This window comes from Nanorana parkeri, unplaced genomic scaffold (genome assembly GCF_000935625.1).
Source record: "Nanorana parkeri isolate BGI_ZX_2015 unplaced genomic scaffold, ASM93562v1 scaffold229, whole genome shotgun sequence".
NCBI classification, from domain to species: domain Eukaryota; kingdom Metazoa; phylum Chordata; class Amphibia; order Anura; family Dicroglossidae; genus Nanorana; species Nanorana parkeri.
The window spans coordinates 1245741-1263417 of NW_017306497.1; the positions used below are offsets into that span (position 1 = coordinate 1245741).

General features: G+C 44.2%; 1 protein-coding gene across 1 annotated transcript in view; it reads left to right on the forward strand.

The window, feature by feature from the left end:
• Positions 1-12859: 12859 nt before the first annotated feature.
• EXPH5 (exophilin 5) overlaps positions 12860-17677 on the forward strand; it is a 42808-nt gene continuing 37990 nt past the window's right edge. The window contains exon 1 of the mRNA XM_018556234.1: positions 12860-13027. Coding sequence (XP_018411736.1) covers positions 12860-13027 — 168 coding nt within the window. The remainder of the gene's footprint in view (positions 13028-17677) is intronic.

A 17677-nucleotide genomic window follows, 5' to 3' on the forward strand; every position in this document is an offset into this window, starting at 1 on the left:
ATTGCAGTGAATGATATAAAGTGAACTCTTCATGGTATTATTAGGCTCACTGACATTTGTTCTGACATGCACAATTTGTGCTGCCTTTTATCATTCATGGGCCGTAACACTGTGCTGCCAAGACGGCAGCGTTCAGGGATTTTACACATCAATGTGGATTCCTCGAGTTCTGTGTACAGATCACACAGTAACTAAACACTCTTTTGTATCTGTTCATGGACACCCTAGACAGCGTTGTGTTCCATCACATCTACTTGCACAGCTGTCTTTGTCCAGGACTTACAGCAGGCATGTGTTACCTCGTCCTTTTCTCTGATAAAATGATTTAAAAGATAATGTATTGGTTTCTCCTTACATTTACTTCCCTTTCTTTCCCTCTGTTCAGCCACTGGGAGCAAAGACTAATACCTAGTACCTCCTGGGATAGGTAACAAGTGATTCACTCTCCTTCTTCCCATAACGCAGATGTGGGTGTCTGGGAGACCAATCACGGGCACCTAGCACTGTCACATGGGAGTGGGGAAAAATACTTCAGAAAACAAAATGACTTGGTGCCTATACAGGGCTTTCCTGCTTTGCTTCCATTTGTCAGGGAAGGTAAGTACAGTATAAGCAGTATGTGAGGCATGCATTTAAAACTGGACTCTGGACATTAAATCTGTACTAAACTAAAACACGAGCAGTCAATGAGCATTACAATTTTGCTACATAACGCATATGTGTGATCTTCTATTCATGGAGTTGCTAAATCAGCCAAAATTCAAGCCTTTGGTGAACTTGTAAACATTCACACCCAAATCAATTTAAAATGGGCTCAGTGAAAAATGATCTGCTAAACATTGTGTACTTATCAGATGCAATCACTGTTCTGGTGTTCAGACAGACTCCACATCTGCAATAGCTGGCACTGGAGATTCCTCATCCATTCTGTTTAATGTGGATGGAGGAATCTTTTGACTTTTTTTCATTCAGCCCACAGACCTTTTATGCCTAGGATTAATGATACAGTAGACTCCGAGAATCTTTGTATGACCACCATACAAGAGTAATGGTGCAAGGGTTTGTTTTTTTTCCTTTAAAGAGTAAACATCTGCTTTATTAATACAGGTACAGACTAAAACGTCTTCTGTCCTCTGTGCTGTCAGCTATTCATTATGAGTTAATCAGTGTCTTAAGATCATAAACAAATAAAACTTTATCATAATACTGCTATGGAATAATTTGTGTTCTTGTCATCGTCCCTTTTATCTCACAGGCACCTATCAAACCACAACATCCAGAGAGCTTCCTCATGGGCTATATTTGTGTATATATTGCTCAGCATTGCCCTCTTCCCCAGCTTATGGAAATGGAAGCTGATTTCTTAAAGCGAGGAATTGCCATGTTGTCCTAACCTAATGTATACAGTCTGTAAACATTGTAATATTCCTTTTATTTGTTAGTGACTGAAGAATAGAAGATTCTTGACTCGTTAAATCCTCATGTAGAAATCTAGCACTAGATGACATACAAAGCCAAAACAAAATAGCACTTTTGAAGCAGAAGCAAACCCTGCATAATGCTGCTAGAAAAAGTAATAACCTCTTTCACTTAAATATGTGCTGTCTTATTGCTTTCCATCACCCTGCTTCCGCCCTCAATATGCATCAACCTGATTTCACTCATGCGCAGACCATACTAGCAAGCCGATCTTTCAAGGGGTTTTTATGAAGGGAAGAGGAGCATTGCGGGACTGTTGTGACGTCACTCGCACATGTGCAGTTCTGCTCTCATTCCCGGCATCCAATGTGTGGCAATATCTACAGAGCCGGGATTAGGCCACCTTATGCTTCCAGCAAGGAGCTGTGCAGATCTTGGCATGTCCAGGATACTGGGCATAAGAGGTGGTGAAGTCTCTCTCTCACTCCACTCACTCACTCACTCTCACACTAGGGTCAATTTAGACAGGAGTCCATTAACCACCTACCTGGATGTCTTTTTGGAGTGTAGGAGAAACACCGGAATACCCAGAGGAAACCCACACAGGCACAGCGAGAACATGCAAACTCTTTGCAGATATTTCCTGACCTGGATTCATACCAGGGCAACACTATACTCTGTAACAAGACAAAACCTTCCAGAATATGCTGATGATCTGTAGTAGGAGGCTGGTAGTTTATAAAAAAAACAGCTGTGGTGCCCGGTGATTGGCTGCTGCAACACCCAGCTCTGTAACGTAGCGGCAGGAAGAGAGTCCAAGTCATGACTTTGAGCTTGCACAGGGCTTCTTTTCGCTCCTGTTGGCTGAATGGAGCGACAGGAAAGTGAGCTTGTGCAGCTGGAGGTCAGCTTCAGGTTACATTCACACCTACAATGTAGTTACGTTTAGGGATTCCTGCAGCAGGAATCCCCAAGTCAATCATGTGTCCATGGATAGTGATTGATTCCTAACCATGTAATATCTCAACATATGATTACCTGCAGTGTGTCAGCCTTCTGTTGCTGTCAAATGCAGCCGCTGTCACCCGAGCATTAACTTGAATGGGTGACAGCTGCCGCCTCAAAAAGGCAGGTTTGGGATTTCTGCTGCAGGAAATAGCAAGTTCCTAAAGCTGGCCATACACCTCGCAACCATCGCACGACTTTCATCGTGCGATGGTTGTAAGGTAATTAAAAGCTTGTACGATCTGCCCATCTTGGACAGGCAGATCGTACTTGCCATCATCGCAAGCCCGCCCGCTGAGGGGAAGGCTTCCGATGACTGCAATGCTGAGCGGGCAGTGTGTGCTTGTGCACACTGGCTCGTGCGGCATTTGTCTTACGAGCACGCCACAAACCCGCCGAAAATCTTACGATTTTCGGATGGTTTTCCAACGTGCTCGTAAGACAAAAGACGTGCGACCTCACAGTAGAAATGGTCGCACGCCTTCCATACACCTGCCGATTATCGTACAATCGTGGGATTTCCAGTGATTATCGTACGATAATCGGCAGGTGTATGGCCACCTTTACGCTGGAGTCCCTAAAAACATCTACTTGGTAGGTGTGAATTGGGGATGCACCAATATTGATATTCGTACTTGTGAAAATGCCCTGATACTTAAAGCCGACACTGACCCTTTACATTTTTTAATGGGTGCAGCTGCCATAAGGTCCCGCGCTTGATGGGGATCTTTGTGGTGGCTGTTTACAGTAGTGCTGGTCTCCTGCTCTTTCCTGCTGCCCGCACAGCCATGGGGAGATCCGGTGCGGCCCCTGTTGAGCAACATAGAGTATGTAGCTTCCTATTATTCTGCATTGCTGTAGTCCATTATAGCTGGTGGTATTCTGCATTGCTGTATAATGCATTTCTGGGATTTGTAGTCCTCTATAGCTTGTGGTATTATTCTGCATTGCTGTATAATGCATTACAGGGATTTGTAGTCCTCTATAGCTTGTGGTATTATTCTGCATTGCTGTGCAATGTATTGCTGGGATTTGTAGTCCCTCTACAGCCTGGAGTCAGTGGCAGAACTACCAAGGGTGCAACATTTGCAGGTGCGACTGGGCCCTGGCACTCCATCACTGTCCTAAAATCATTAGTATGTATTTTAGAAAAAGGGGTCACATGACACATCAGTAATTGGTATCGGCATGTACTCTGGAAAAAATTGTAGTGTGAATGTATCCTTGAACTGTGGCTATGACCTGAGAGAGTTTTTGTACACCTCAGATTATTCAAAATGAGACAAATATATTTAAATATTTACAAATAACCTGCCACCCTTAGGTCTTGCCACCCTTGGCCATGGTCTATGTTGTCTTTTTGTTCAGTCCTTCTTGCATTATAGGGGATATATTTGGGCATTTTAGTCATTTCTGCTTGTTTGGCGTTTTCTTGCTGGAAGTCAGTGACTGGGAACAGATACTTTTAAACCTTGTAATGATTAAGGAAGTGCCTGTCAGGCATAAGTGTCTAAATGTATGTGTCCTTGCAGCTAATCCTATAGGTGTCAGTGTAAGTGGGAAATCCCTGTCCAGTGAGCCAGTATACAGTATGCAATTAATAAGACTTCAGGTATTTCAATTTGTCTCATGTAATGTTATCATAAAACAATGCAAATATTTCTGAGGAAGTACCTAGTATTTACATACCAATCTTTTGTTACGTATGCTATTAATATATGTCTTGTGTAGCATTCAGTCATATTTATTCTTTTATAAAGCAACTCCGGTCTAAACAAAAGTCTTTCTATAACCCAATGGAAGTGACGTTTAGAACATTAAGGGGTCCATTTAAAAAGCGGGAATATTCTAAGCATTGGAAGATATGGGGGATCTGGACAGATCATCAGGATTTATTTTTTCCCCCACCCTCCTATGGAGGTCCCTGCTTTTACTTTTTCTTCTGTTACTAATACATTTTTCATGTCTCCTTACTTTACCCTCTGTTTACAAGGACTGGTGGATATTTTCTGTAAATGTATGTTTTTTGAGTTTGTTGTTTTTTGAATGTTTGTTTTTAATTCATTCCTTTTTTTATTTTGCTTGTTTTGTGCAATAAAAAGAGTTTAAAAAAATGATTTCACATTTATAAGGTACTGCCGAGTGCCTTACACATTGCAAGCCATGGCTTCGGAAGCCATAAAATGGAAAAACAAAGCCGGGAGAGCCTGATCCTTGTGGGACAGGAAAAAGCAGTTTCTCTTTTGTTCATTGAAGGACACAGCGGAGATCTTTATCGCTGTGCCGATGGGTTATACTGCTACTTTTTTTTTTTTACCTGATCCCTGCTCACGCTGGGCTGCCTGACCAGTTCCCACAACCGCTTCTCTTCTTAACTCTGGTGGTCTAAAGACTGCTTTTGTCATCTTGTACAATGCAGGCTCCAAAGGAAAGTCCACAGCCAGAGTGAAGGGGTAGAAGTGTGCTGACTGCGAGCGGGTATCTGGTTAGACATAAGTGAGCATTTAATCCCTGCAGTGCAGAGGCAGCCCCACAGTAAGGGTAAATTTTAATTTCCCAGGAGTTGGGCACCAAGCAGAGAGAACACCATGGGGCACCACAGGCATCACACTGTGGGCCATATTTTATGAATGGGCCTTTAAATGCATACCCTAATGAAGGGGTCGGCAACCCACGGCTCCGAAGCCGCATGTGACTTTCATCCCTCTGCTGCGGTTCCCTGTCCAGGGGCGGAATTAGCGCCGGGGCCTGAGGCTGTGGGGGGGTAGGAGGGGGGCAGTGAGGTCAGGTCCTGGGCACCCCCCCTGGTGGAATATGCGGCAGTGCAGGGTCCCAGGGCCCCGCACTGCCGCCGGGCTTAGCAGGGGGCGGGTACTGTGACTCACCTCCCCTCCCGGCCATGTCCCTAGTAACAGGCGGCGGGAGAGAAGTGTGTGTCGCATGCCCCGCCCCCTGAAGTGCACACCGTCTGGCTGTGAGGCTTGGCAGGTCTGAGTCTGATTGGGGGGGGTTGGGGGGGGTATGGGTGTAACTGCACACTGTGTGCTGTTGATTTAGTTGGAGTGGATTATAATGGGGAGCATTACACTGTAATGTTGCCTATTATAATCTATTTCTCTGATGAATGATTAGAATGAATGAATAAATGATTAGACAGGGCAGCTGTTCTATCAAAATTTGTGACTAGGAATGTGTGACCGGTGACGTGGTCACACATTTCAATGTAATCCCGCCCAGTTTTTTGGCGGTGGAATGTGTGACCACCAATAGGTCAAGCATTCCAAGGCTTTCTCAGCTGTTCCAGGGCAGATCGGCATCGCAAATCGTATGTGCAGGAGAACTGATCTGCCCCGGAACAGCTGATCGGTCCTGAAATGTCACTTCTATCCGACTTTGTGAGTGGGGTGGAATGTGATATCGCACTCGGAGTCAGATAGAAGGGAAATTTCAGGACCGATCAGCTGCTCCAGGGCAGAATTGTTCTCCTGCACATACGATTTGCGATGCCGATCTGCCCTGGAATAGCTGAGAAAGCGTTGCAATGCTTCACCTATTGGCGGTCACACATTCCACTGCCAAAAAACTGTATCAGCTGTACCAGGGGTCACTCTCAGGTGGGTCTCAGGTAAGCCCAGAGTCCAGTTCGTTACGAAGCCCACATATACCGATATACATGCTATACATAGCATAAAGGTAAACTATATATGACGTGTTATCTTCATTTTAGATGTCAAAAGGGTTTTGTGGCTCCCGGTGTTTTCTATTCTGTGGGAAACTGGTCCAAATGGCTCTTAGAGTGTTTAAGGTTGCTGACCCCTGGGCTAGTGTGTGTGTAACAGTATAACAGAACAGTTAGAGATTTGCACTCTCCATAATAAATCGTCTCACAAATTTAATCCATTTTAACCCCTTCACGACTAACGACGTACAGTATACGTTGCTGGCATCGGGGCTGTTTAAACACGGCAAAAACTCGGTTTAAACTTGTAAAGCCAACTGTCGGCTTTACAATAGAAGCGATTCTGAAGCGATGCAGATTACATCACTTCCAGTCCCATAGCTGTCATTGCTGGGCTCCTGAAGCCCAGCTATAAGCTATTGAAGTGTGATCTGCACGTCAATAGCTTATTTGGAGTGTAAAGGTGACACTGGGGGTCTTTTGGACCACCAGCATCACCTTTAAAGGGTACCTGTCACCACCATCTGCTATCACATGGGGGACTTGTAAGCCCCCCCCCCATGTGATAACAATTAAAGTTAAAAAAAAAACTTTTTAAAATTTTAACATTACATAAAATAAATCTAAAAATAATAATAATTTTTTTTTAAAGTCCCCCGCCCCCACGAGCACACGCGTCTCCACGTAAACACGCGTCGGGTGCATCTACGTATGAAACCGACGAACGCACTACACATGTTGGGTATTGCTGCGCACGCTGGAGTGAGGGCAATAATTCTAGGGCCAGTATTTTTGGGTATCTCTAAATTGATGACCTGTGGGGGCTTTTAAAGCGTTGCCCATGGACTTATTGAGGTACTGAAGTTTGTCGCTGTTTCACGGACTCACACAATTTTTAACCTAGTCATGTTGGGTATCTATTTACTCGTTTTAACCTCATCTTTTATATTCTATTTTTTTAAATGGGTATTTTATTGTGTTTTGGGGCATTTAAGTAAATTTTTCTCTAAATTTTGGGTTTGATAAGGAGTTACGCTAATATCGTGCAACATAAAAATTTGCAACTGCCTCCATTTTATTCTATAGGGTCTTGGCTTTCGGAAAATATATAAAATGTTTTAAGTAATTTTCAGGCCTAAAATGTGGAATATAACATGGGTGCAAAACATGAAAAAAAGGCCTCAGTCATAAAGGGGTTAAAGGGAACCAGTAGTGACCAGAGATATGTGGGTTGCCAATGCTGGCGTTGTTTTTTTAAAGGTAGCACAGTGGCATAGTGGTTAGCACTTCTGCCTTGCATGACTGGGGTCCTTAGTTTGAATCCCGGTATGTTCTCCTTGCATGTTCTTCCTGTGCTTGCGTTGGTTTCCTCCGGGTACTCCAGGTTCCTCCCACACGCCAAAGACATGCTGGGGGTTTAATTGGCTCCTGTCTAAAGAACTGTCAGCCAGATCATGGTTGCTTTACCTGCTGAGTCACTGATATGGAACCAGCATTCAGAACAGAAGTAAGTTTAGATATTTATTTACATCTGCTCCGGGTCCATTGGCTTCCTTCTACAATGTGGCTGGATTTCTATTATGTAACATCTCTATACAACTAATTCTTAAATAAGTCTTGGGTTTATTTACAAACCGGGATATACATACATTCTAGTTACGATTTAAGGGAAATGGAGGGGGGTCAGTAGGGCTAGGAATAGAGGTTAGGATCCTTCAGCTAGTAAACCATTCTCTTCCCCCAACACACACATTCTATGGGTTTTTCTCTGTGCTCAGAACACTCCTCTCCAGCAGGTCTCAGCGAATCACATTCTTGATTGTAGATCCCAGAAAGACTTGCCTTGTCCAAGAGGTCACCAAAGTTACCATTGTTCCTGCTTGTGAGCTAGGTTTGTGCAGATGATCACACATGAAGAAGGTTCCATCATATGTCCCTGCCCCATCCCAGCATGTATGCTGCATTGCTGATACAGGTGTGGCCAGTAAATACCAGCAGGGTTTCGGGCTCGTCCCAGGAGATGACAGTCCAGCAAATCCTCATACATCAGCGTCCCTGCCCCAGGAACCCTTGGATGGTCCTCATTTGCCTATCACACAGCCACATGCTGATTTCAGATAAGGATATCAAGGAAAACCTTTATATCAAAGCTGTATCATAGATGTCAATTTTATCGGTTCTAATACCCCCCCTACTGTGTCTGTATGTCGCGCTGCAGTCCTTGCTGGCACAATGTACTGGTGACAACACTGCCCTCAATTCAGAAGTGAGGGTTAGCACGGTCACCCAGTTACAGGAAGTAGGAGGCTCAGCACTTGGCTGGCAGGATGAGCAGGCAAGTCTGGGAGCTTGCTGAAAGAGTAAGGGGAAAATCAAGAAATTGGTGTTTCTGTATTTTTTCTTTTCATTTTTATTGACCATAATTCTGTTTTTATGTGCCGGTAGGCTGTTCTCAGTGGCGTCATGGACCGAACGCCCGACAGTATCAGGAGAGAGGAGGGGACCCGGCGGCATACCTTATCCCACCGGGTGACTGTCCCCTCCTCTCTCTGCCGGAGTCCATCACCAAGATGGCCACCGGCAGGTATCAGAATACTGCCGCGCGATGACGTCTCGGCGGGGTGACACTCGGTTACCGCTCCGGGTGTCACCCAGCCTCGGGACGCCCCTGGCTGTACTCGCTGTGTGCACCTCCAGGTTTAGATTCCAAGTAAGTGAAGATTTGTAATATTACCGCGTGGTGTTACGCGCCCTGTGTTCAGTGTTTTTTTCTTTGAGCCCAAAACGATGTATGTAAAATGCATTAGATCGGTTCTAAAGAAGAGGCAGCCCATCAATCCATCAGCTTCTAGTGACATCGCCGAGGCCCAAGGTGCCTTGTCCAGGTCATTTTACAAGTTTCTGTTCCACCCTATTAGCGAATGTTGATTCTCCTGAGCTACTGGAAAATGAAATGAAAATAAATATGTTTTAAATGCAACTAATATAAATACCTATAATCTGACTTGATTTCAGCAGCTTGTAGTCCCCTATAAAGCAAAGGATTGAGAGAGGGAGGGGCAGCACAGTTATAGTAAATCAGCCTCTTGATCTCATCAGCCTGTTGCTGCTCCTTCACTGTCCAGTCACAGCTTGCTGGGAGGTGACCTAACTGTATTGCTTAAGTGCAGCAAAGAAAAGCCAGGTCATTAGGCTGGCTGTGTAATCCCAAGACTGTTTGGAAAGAAATATAAAGGTAAAACCGCTTACCATATATGTAATTCAGCGGTTTACCTGGAGTTCAGCATTAAGATGTGATGACGTTCTTAGAGAAGAAGCAGGGACCAATCTAGCAGCCGGGAGGAAGCTGGGATCAGTTAAGTAAATCTGCTTTATTCCCCTAGACCAAGTGAGCACTTAATCTTTGCAGTGCGAGGGTAGCCCGACTGCAAGGGTAGTTTTTTTTATTTGCCTGGAGTTATCCTTTAAATGACATTATCTTCTGCATTTCAGCTCAGCTTTACGTGAGTGACTTGTTTCCTTTGGATTCCTCCATGAATAAAAAAAAAAGCCGGTGAAGAATATATCAGCTACTTGTGCATTCAGCATTTTCTGAGCTATTAACCCAGAACAAATATGCAGAAAGTAAAACTCCTGGTAGCTCTAAGTGTTCCTCACCCAGACCATATTAAAGGCAAAGGCTCAGCAGGATAGCCAGGCAACTAGCATTTTCAAGAAGGTCAGGATTGGCTTCTTGAAAATAGGTTTCTTTTATACTGACATGAAAAACCTTCACCACAATTAAAAGCCATTGGTGTGTGAGGTTGTATACCTGCCACTCCTGTGTTTGGTTTTCATTGTATTTCTAGGCCGCGAATATGGTGAAGTATGTAAGATGTCATTCCTCTGATTGCTGACAAAGCTGCAGAGTCTTTTACTTTTACCATTTCATTTTGTAATACTGGGAACTGGATAGACTTGCTCAGACGGCAATCATCAATGTTGGATTGGCTTCCAGTAGAGCTGGGTGTGTGACATATACGCCTCACAGCTTTAGTGAGAGCTCTTCCACTGCCTCATTATAATAAAAATATTACTTCTCTACATCCAAGTATCACTTCGGGATTACGTACACTCACACACACTATATCCTCCAAATCATTGGATTCAGGTGTTCCAATCACCTCCATGGCCACAGGTGTATACAATCAAGCACCTAGGCATGCAGACGCTTCTACAAATTTGTGAAATAATGGGTCGCTCTCAGGAGCTCAGTGAATTCAAGCGTGGTACTGTGATAGGTTGCCACCTGTGCAATAAGTCCATCCGTCAACTTTCCTTGCTACTAAATATTTCACGGTCACCTGTTAGTGGGATTATAACACAGTAAAAACAGCAACTCAACCATGAAGTGGTAGGCCACGTAAAATGACAGAGCGGGGTCGGCGCATGCTGAAGCGCACAGTGCACAGAGTCGGCAACTGTCTGCAGAGTCAATAGCTACAGACCTCCAAACTTCATGTGGCCTTCAGATTGGCACAACAACAGTGCGTAGAGGGCTTCATGGAATGGGTTTCCATGGCCGAGGAGCTGCATCCAAACTTTACATCACCAAGTACATTGCAAAGCGTCGGATGCAGTGGTGTAAAGAACGCCGCCACTGGACTCTAGAGAAGTAGAGACGTGTTCTCTGGAGCGACGAATCACGTTTCTCTGTCTGACAAGACGATGGACGTGTTTGGCAGTTGGCAGGAGAACGGTACTTGCATGACTGCATTGTGTAAAGTTTGGTGGAGGGGGGATTATGGTGTGGGGTTGTTTTTAAGGGGTTGGGCTTGGCCCTTCAGGCCCCGTTCCCACTACGCGATATCGCGTTCAAGCTTGCATGGTGCAAGCTTGAATCGTGGCTAAATCCGCTCCAAAAAGGGTCCTGCTGTAGCGACACACGACCCGCGACAGCAGGACCCTTTGCCCCATTGAAATGCATTGGAGCGCGAAATTACCGCGCGATAAATCGCTCATTGTGAACGGGGCTTCAGTTCCAGTGAAGGGAACTCTTAAGGCATCAGCATACCAAGAGACATTTTGGACAATTTCATGCTCCCAACTTTGTGGGAACAGTTTGGGGATAGCCCCTTCCTGTTCCAACATGACTGCGCACCAGTGCACAAAGCAAGGTCCATGAAGACATGGATGAATGAGTTTGGGGTGGAGGAACTTTACTGGCCTGCACAGAGTTCTGACCTCAACCCGATAGAACACCTCTGGGATGAATTAAAGCGCAGACTGCGATCCAGCCCTTCTCATCCAACATCAGTACCTGACCTCACAAATGCACTTCTGGAAGAATGGTCAAACATTCCCATAGACACACTGCTAAACCCTTGTGGACAGCCTTCCCCGAAGAGTTGAAGCTGCAAAGGGCGGGCCAACTCAATATTGAACCCTACGGACTAAGACTGGGATGCCATTAAAGTTCATGTGCATGTAAAGGCAGGCGTCCTAATACTTTTGGCACTATAGTGAGTGTATATAATGTGTATGTGTACATCAGGGATGCACCAATACCAGTTTTTAGGTATCGAGTACTAGTACCAATATTTTGCTTTCGGTACTCGCTGACACCGAGTACAGATAGCGGTGCTTCCTGGGCAATTTGAGAAGCTGGTTCCATGTTTGGCCGGCTTGATTGTGCTTGGCTGGGAGACCGCCGCCTCCGAGCATCCTGATTGGCCGGGAAGCCAGATCGAAGCTGATTGGCCGGGAAGCCAGATCGATGCTGATTGGCCGGGAAGCCAGATCGATGCTGATTGGCCGGGAAGCCAGGTCGATGCTGATTGGCCGGAAAGCCGGCTTTCCAGCCAATCGGAAAGTTAAGAGGCGGGTCATTACTCGCCGTCAAGCTTCCGGATCGCACGGGAAGCTGGCTCCATGTTCCCCCAACGGCACTGCCGGTCAGAGTAAATGTTCATGTATCGGGGAAGGTATCGTAGCATTTGGGCGAGTAAGGGTACTCGCCCAAAAACTTGGTATTGGCACATATATATATATATATATATGTGTGTGTTTTTACAGTCATGGACAAACATATTGGCACCCCTGCATTTCTGTCAGATAATGCACCGCTTCGCGTAGAAAATTGTTGCAATTACAAATGTTTAAGCATTCTCATGTTTATTTATTCATGGATATCTCTAAACTGATGACCTGTACAGGCTTTTAAAGCATCGCCTATGGACAAGTTTGAGTATCGTATTTTGGCGTTGTTTTGCAATTGTAACCTGGGCATGTTATTTACTTGCCGTAACCTCATCGTTTATATTTTGCAAAAAAATTGGGTGTTATGTTGTGTCCTAAAATGTAAAATTTAGTTTTTACTAAAATTTGGGGTTTGACAAAGCAGTGCGCTAATATCGTGCAACGTAAAAATCTGCAACTGCCACCATTTTATTCTACAGGGTCTTTGCTTTCAGAATGTATAAAATGTTTTAAAGTGTGTTTTAAGTAATTTTCTGGCCTGAAATGTGGATTACGTGTGCAAACATTTCCTTGGCAGTGAAAGGGTTAAATGTAGCCTATGAGGCAATCTTGGGTACCATAGTTTTTTTTTGCCATTTCACAGATGCACACAATTTTAAAGCTTGACATATTTGGTATCTACCTGATGCAAAATAAAAAATCAGATTTTTTTTTTTTGCCTCTGTCCTAAAGTGGCTAAACCTTTTTTTATTAATTTTGGATAGAGTTGGGAGGAGTAAGGCCCCATTTCACGAGGACATGCGCTGCGTTCGGGGATTCGTGCAGCAAGAACCTATGAATAAAGATAAAGACCTGCACACCCTCCTTCACTCTCCCTGTGGGGAGTACACTGACCTGAATAATGTGATCAACCACAAGGTCTCTCTTCAGACTACCCACGACTGTGGCAGCACTGGGACTGCCTCAGTAACACTCCACTTCTAAGGAACATAAAGTCCGGGCATATCAAAGCACCCCACCAAGGGAATGGGGAGATTCTTGCGCAATGTGTTTATTAAAAAACCCAGGTAAAAACAAATGAAAGCCACAGTTTCTCCAGAAGACCACAAGCTAACGCATTTCATCAGTTGACTTGATCAGAGAGTTGATCATAATAAGGTCACCTGATGAAATGCAGGGCACTTGTTCTGGTGACAAAAGAGGAGTTAACTTACTTTGGAGAGATTTCACTTCCCATTGTCCCTTGAGACAAAGTGAGAAAAAAAATTATACAATGGGACAAAAAGAAAAATTATGGTAGACTTTTCCTAAATAATTCCCAACTCAAAAATAAACAAGAATGCAAAAACATTGAGCACTCTATCCATAACTAAAAAAAATGTTTAAATTGGGCTTTAATGTTATTAACCCCTATCTAAATTGATGACCTGTGGGGGCTTTTAAAGTGTCTTTTATTGACTTTTTGGGGTACTGCAGTTTTTCGCCGTTTCACGGTCGCACGCAATCTGTAAACTGGGCATGTTGGGTATCGTTTTACTCGTTGTAACCTCATCTTTTATATTTCATTAAAAAAATGGGTAATTTGTTGTGTTTTGGGGCATTTAATTAAATTTGTCACTAAATTTTGGGGTTTAATAAGGAGTTGCGCTAATATTGCGCAACATAAAAATTTATATAATGTTGGGGGGTTTTACGTCATTTTCAGGCCTAAAATGTGGAATATAACATGGGTGCAAAAATTGAAAAAAGGGCCTCAGTCATGAAGGGGTTAATATACTTTTATATGGAGCAGCTATGATTTTGTAAAACTGCCACAAATTAAACATTTTCTTTCCTACAACCATAGCATCATTATCCTGTGTCCAGAACACCCCTGAATTCCAATCCCACTGCTTATGCAACTTGCTATAAAGTAACATACAGTCTGATCACTGAGGTACAGGAGACTGAATATATTCTCCCTCCTATCTGCAGCAGACTGACATCTCAGCCTGGGCAAAGTCACCGGTCAGAGCTTGAAGAAAGCTATGTTTTTAGCATATAATTTAAGCGCTGAATACTGAAAAATGGCCTGGATGGGAAGGGGGTTTAACACCGCGGATGTCAACTGGTTAAAACCAAGCCATGTGAGGTTGTTGTGTTTTTTTCTGAATGAAAATATAACTGACCATGTCACTGTTAAAAAACTAGAAACATGACATCAGAGACAAAGAGCAACTTTGTCCATTAACCAGGGCTCCTCCTAAATAGAAGTTTACATTTTGGGAAGTTTGCTTCAGTGATGCAAATGATGGCATAGAAGCCAAGGAGTCATACATGTGTGTGGGTGAGTTAATTGTTTTCTGGTTTTTAGGACGGCGCAAGAGAAAACAATGATTAACGCTTCATAGTTTGATCAGTGTGTTGTATTCGGGTGACAGGTAGTGTGAGTCAGGGCTAAAAATGTCAGGTCCTGAGCTACTAGCCAGGTCTTAAAAGTTACTCGCCACCAGTTGCCCTGCATAACACAAACACACACAGGGCACAACCCGCACAGGGCGCAGTACATTACACATACAGGCACAGCACAACGCACAGGACATTACACATACAGCCATAGCACAACACACAGAGCATTACACATGCAGCCACAGCACAATGCACAGAGCATTACACATACAGCCACATCACAATGCACAGAGCATTACACATACAGCCATAGCACAACACACAGAGCATTACACATACAGCCACAGCACAACACACAGAGCATTACACATACAACCACAGCACAATGCACAGAGCATTACACATACAGCCACAGCACAATGCACAGAGCATTACACATACAACCACAGCACAACACACAGGACATTACACATACAGTCACAGCACAACGCACTGAGCAATACACATACAACCACAGCACAAAGCATAGGACATTACACATACAGCCACAGCACAACGCATAGGACATTACACATACAGCCACAGCTAAGATTAAGCCAGGTCCAATGCATAGTTATTGCAGCTCAGGCTGCAAGAAGGGGACCTGCGGCCCAGCAAACTGCTGGGGCCCCTTCCGTGGTCTGCCAGTCCACCCCAGGGCTTCCCCTGTATTGTGAAGTTACAGTGTTCTATCATTCCATCGGACCCGTGACTTTATCGGATCGGATTAAAGTTACGGGTTAGATGGAATACACTTTCACATCCATTCACAACTAGACCGAGCGCAACTTATTTGCCACATAATAGATGGAATGATAGAACACTGGGACAGACCACGGCAGCAATAAAAACTAACCAAATGAATACCCTCTACGTGACACACTCACCCACTGCTGTCACAGCTCTGTAAAAGCGAAAACTACAGCTCCCATAATCCTTTGCGCACAGACTGGAAGTTACGCTGCCACGGACCTTAGTAAAGATGGCTGCCATCATGCGGCCATCTTTAATATGGGAAGGTGCACGGCCGTGAGCAGCAGCATAGGTGAAGTCATACTCGGTCCATGACTGACTCAATGACTTAATTTTCACTTGCCCCCCACGCAATTTTGAGCCCTGGTGTGAGTCATTCTCTAAGAAAGGTGGATGAAACTAAAAAGTGCGCTCTTTCCCTGCATGTGTGTGTTTTGTCTATATAAGATCTGTCTGTTCTCAAAAAAATTGTCTAACATTGCACCCTCGCTGACGTTTTTCTTTCATTGCGCCCATCATGAGAGAAGCATTGATGTAGCCATTGCTGATCGCTCCTTCTGAAAACACTAGTGGCCTGCTGTTATGCTAACCCTCTGGCTTCAATACATTAATCAGAAATAGGAATGCAGACAAAAAGTCTGACTTTTTTTTCCATCTGTATACATGATCCAGGTCAATGACTCAATTAAAGCCAGAGAATCGGCACATCAGCCAAGAAAATAGCATAGTATCCTCTTAAGGACCAATGGCAGAATTATTGCGTCATGGTTGTCTGTGCCACAAGGACCCATAACGGAATTATTCCGTCATGGGTCCCTAAGGGTTTAAGCTTCCCTGATGCACTATATATGTCACATCAAATGAAAGACCTTTTTGTCCTTTAAAAAACGGTCTACTGTATAATATGTGTTGGTGCAATAAATAAGAAAGATGGAAATTTGTGGTTTAACACAGCAAAAATTGCTTTGGTCCTTAACTGAAAGAGAAGCATCTGAAGCTTGGTCCTTAAGGGGTTAAGGAATAGGTCATCTATGGTATCCCCTATTTCCATTGTGAGAAAAAGACTAGTAGTAGTAATAAACCCTCAGCTCGGGGTAGCACATGCATCATATCATCGCAGTAAACCATATGTATAAACACTCTTCCTTCTTTAACCACCTTCCGTCCATGGCCGTTTGTGAACGGCTGGATGGGAGTCTGCTAGGAGCGGGAGGGCGTCTTAAGACGTCCTGCCCCTCCCCCCCTCTCGTGTGCGCGCACGAGAGGGAAAACTGTGAGCATGTAAACAGCCAGCGATGGCTGTTTACATACAAGCGATCAGGCGTCTCTAGAGACGCCCGATCGCTTGCGGGTGTGCGGGCCCCCCCCCCTTACATATGTCCCGCTGTCTCCTCGTCGCCGCTGCCGGTCCGTGATCCGATGTGGCCGGTGTGGCTGTGATCGGCACGGCGACGCTCTAACAGCAGATCAAAGGGAGATCATTACTCGATTTCCCTTTGATCTCTCTTCCTGTCCCCGAATGCAGGAAGTGATGCATGTTACATCACTTCTTGCATTCAGTGTCACTCTCCGGTGCAGAACACCGGAGAGAAGCTGATGAAGCACCCCCCCACATACACATGCAAATATGCGTCGGGTGCGCCTATGTACGAAAACTATGATTGCGCCCATTATGCAGCACATGTTACATATCGGCCCGAACGTCGGCGTGAGAGCAATAATTTTAGGGCCATCAATCACTGATAACACTGATAACGGGCGCGCAAAATTTTAAAGGTTGACATGTTTAGTGTCTTTACCCGACGTGACCCCGTCTTTTATATTATACCAAAAAATTGGGGTGAAAATGTTTCATAACATTTTATAGGGAAACATTTTTTTCAAAATTTAGGGAACTTTTTTTGTTTTATATAGTAAAAAATAAAACCCCCAGTGGTGATTAAATACCACCAAAAGAAAGCTCTATCTGTCCCCAAAAAATGGTATGATCTGCAGTCCTTTTCCATTGGCTCACAAATGTTTAAATTCCAGAACCCGCATTCAGTTTTACCTTCCAGAGTCTGACCTGTGTAATAGAGGCACAGTCCGCTTGTACTGCACTGATCACTGTAGCAGCATATTATAACTTATATTAGCAGCATGTTATCAAAATGAAAATGTTGCATTTAGGTTTTGCAACTCTCTGCAGCTGTCAGATGTGTCTGATTTATAATGTAAAGGCCCAATCCCATTCGCACTACCATGGTTTCAAAGTCCACAAGGTACATGTGGTGCTCAAGGTGACCACAATGTAGCGATTTTATTTTTTGATACAGTAGTTGCTGCAGCAAGCGCTTCTTTCTTTTTTGTTGATACTTTTAAAGTGTGTGTGTGTGTGTGTGTGTGTGTTTTTATAATATCTGATCAAAAAATGAAGAACTTGTGAGAAGACGTTGA